This window comes from Phytophthora infestans, genomic scaffold, assembly GCF_000142945.1.
Source record: "Phytophthora infestans T30-4 supercont1.1898 genomic scaffold, whole genome shotgun sequence".
In the NCBI taxonomy this organism is placed as follows: Eukaryota; Oomycota; class Peronosporomycetes; order Peronosporales; family Peronosporaceae; genus Phytophthora; species Phytophthora infestans.
This window is the reverse complement of record NW_003306765.1, coordinates 1-2,667: the sequence shown is the minus strand read 5'-3', so window position 1 is coordinate 2,667 and position 2,667 is coordinate 1. Positions and strand designations below refer to the sequence as shown.

Genomic DNA, 2,667 nt, shown 5'->3' with positions numbered 1-2,667 from the left:
TCATTCTTGAACTTGTCCCATTCCTGCGCCATTGTATGTGGATTCATCTGCTCCATAGTGCTCCCTCAATCGTGCAGTCTTTTTGTTATCTTGTCCCTCGTGACTGCCTGCACGTACATCGGTGGTGGATAGACCACCACCCTTTTCGTAACCCTCAACGCCCCTTTTTGGGTAATGCATCTCTAGAATCACACCCTTGTGGTCTGAATCGCAGATTGTTTCGTCTGTTGTCACCCCCCCCCATATCTGCTTCCGGTCCCGGCCCGAGATGTACCATCGATCGATGCGAGAAATCCCCTTTGTCCGTCCGCTGCTGTATGTCTGTGTGTGGTGGGTTTTAGCATATAGCGTCATGTTCGTCTCTGTAGCCACTGCTGGTATATTGCACTCTCCCGTGTCCATTAAAGCGTTGTCCTGAATGAAGCCCCGCAGGACTCGTGCCCCTACAACGTCTGTCGAGTTTGTCCCCCTTCTGTCTACCTCTGCTCTTGTGACACAGTTGAAATCTCCTCCGCATACTATGGTTTGATCCGCCGGCAGACTTATCCCTCGAAGCGCTGAAGAAGAGTGTTCTTGTTGCTCCGTGTGACGGTGCGTATACGTTTATGAAAAGATGTCGCTTTCTCTGGATCTCCCCAGTGGCCATCACGAGGTGTTCGGTCCAGTGTTCCTCTCCCCATTCTTTTAGATCCTTGACAGCTCCATACGGATTGAGTAGGATGGCTACTTCTACTCGGCTTGCTGTGCCTGACGACCATGCTGAAAGTACCGTCGCGCAGGCTCGCTTGCATCCCCACATCGCTGCGTATTGAGCCGCTGCATGAATCCTGCTCTCGGGCTGTCAGGTGCGTCTCTTGAATGAAGATGATGTCCCGTACTCCTCGTTCTAGCCTCTCTCTCAGTACCTGTAGATGGGTCCCGATCGTTTCCCTTTGTACTGCCATGCCTCTTATGTTGTATGTGGCCTGCCCCCCTAGTTTTGTCGTTGATATGTTGTTGTGTTGCTAGTCGTCGTCTTCGTCTCCTCATTGTTGTCTTGTTTGTCTTGTCATTTGCTTGTTAAGATTTCTGTGCTCATCTTGTATGGACTTCATTCTTTCCTGCTCCGTTATGTGCTTGAAAAAACGTCGTATTGTCTGTTGTCCTCCACCGTCTTGGTGTCGCCCCTCTCTGTTCGGCTTCTTAGTTAGTCCCTCCACCATTTGGCTCCTTGGGTGGTTGCACTGGCCCGTGTGCTGTCTTGGCATCTTGATCTGCGATTCCTTCCTTTTTTCCTGGCACCTTCATTGCGGTTGCTGTTGTAACGCTGGGTGGATAGTGTGCCGTCGGTGAGTTGCGGATTGCTGCTGTTGTCGACTTGCTTGCCTCGCCCCCCGTGATTGTCGCTATTTCCTGTTCCTTGTGCACCTCCGCGTCTTCTGTAGCGCAGTATTGGTTCATCCTTTCGCAGCAGCTACCGCTGGGCCCTTTTTGCTTCTCTTCCTCCAACTTGTTGTGTTGTGTCTCCTTCGTCTGCTCTGGTATTCTCATTCTTCGAGTCTTGTCCTTTAGCCTTGGCGTCTTTGTCAGTTCTGCGGATGGCTTTGAGCTCCTTAGTTGCATCTTTTGCTGTTTTTTCCCCGTCGAACAGTTCTGTATCTAACGATCTCCCTCCATATTTGATCAGTATGTTGTTCCGCCGTCCTGTGAACGCTTTCCACTGATCTGGGTATGTTTGATATCGCTTGGGATCGTACGTGACCGCCTGGTAGTGATTGCCTGTGTTGCTGTAGTGCAGCACCATGATGAAAGGCAGTGTTCCTGCTGCTGTAAGTTCCCTCAGAATGTCCGCTCCGAAGTTCGACGGCAATGTTACCTACGTTCCTGTCTCGATCACCGTCTTATCTGGCATCTCCATTTCTTCGTATCCGTATTCTTGCAGCATTACTTTCTCCTCCTGTAATACATCCAGGACAAACACCATTTCTCGGGCGTGCATCGCCATTGTTTTTATGTGTTCCGGACTCACCCAGTAATTCATTGTCACGGACGCTTTGACTGATCTGTTCCGTTGATCCGCGTAGTGGTTAGCCGATGTGCACAGCTTTTCTGTGTCTGCAGCTTGCTTGGTGACTCCTTTTCCGGCTGCTGCGAGCGCTGCTTCGCATTCCTCTTTGTTACCGTGAACTCGTCTGCCACGTTTGCTATCATGTTAGTTCATTACTTGCTTTTTCAGCCCAGTTGCTGCTGCCAGTGCACTGGATTCCAGCTGTGTTAGTCCAGTCGATATGTTGTGTAGTGCTGCGAAGAAAGCAAGCCATCCACAGTGTCCGTTGGCGGCTACATTGGTGATCGCCCCCCCTCCCCACAATGTCCAACCATTCCCTCAGTGGCCGGCCGAAATCGTCCCCTTGTTTCGTTCCTGTTACGAGAAAACCTTCCTTTTCCAGCGCCTCGCTCTCTTCTGCCATTTCCTCTTGCGTCGATGAGACTCGAGCTTCCGTGTTCGAGGTTGTCTGCGTGGTTACGTATTTGTGCATGTATTGCTGGATTGGTTTTATCTTCTGCTGGTTGTCCGTCTCCGTCTGATTGTTGGCTTTCTTCAACCGGCTGGTTTTCCTGGATTCTTCAACCCTGGAATAATTAGCTGCATAACGGGAGACGACCACCTCCCGTAGTCCACCAGCG

At 50.9% G+C, this 2,667-nt stretch overlaps 1 protein-coding gene across 1 annotated transcript; it reads right to left on the bottom strand.

Annotated features, from left to right (window-relative positions):
- Window positions 1–1,182: 1,182 nt before the first annotated feature.
- Window positions 1,183–2,579, bottom strand: PITG_22237 (uncharacterized protein; the record flags this gene model as incomplete). Its single annotated transcript, XM_002909876.1, has 3 exons — window positions 1,183–1,552; window positions 1,860–2,151; window positions 2,417–2,579. Coding segments are annotated over 3 exons (825 nt in total), but the record flags the coding sequence as incomplete, so codon positions are not given.
- Window positions 2,580–2,667: the final 88 nt, after the last annotated feature.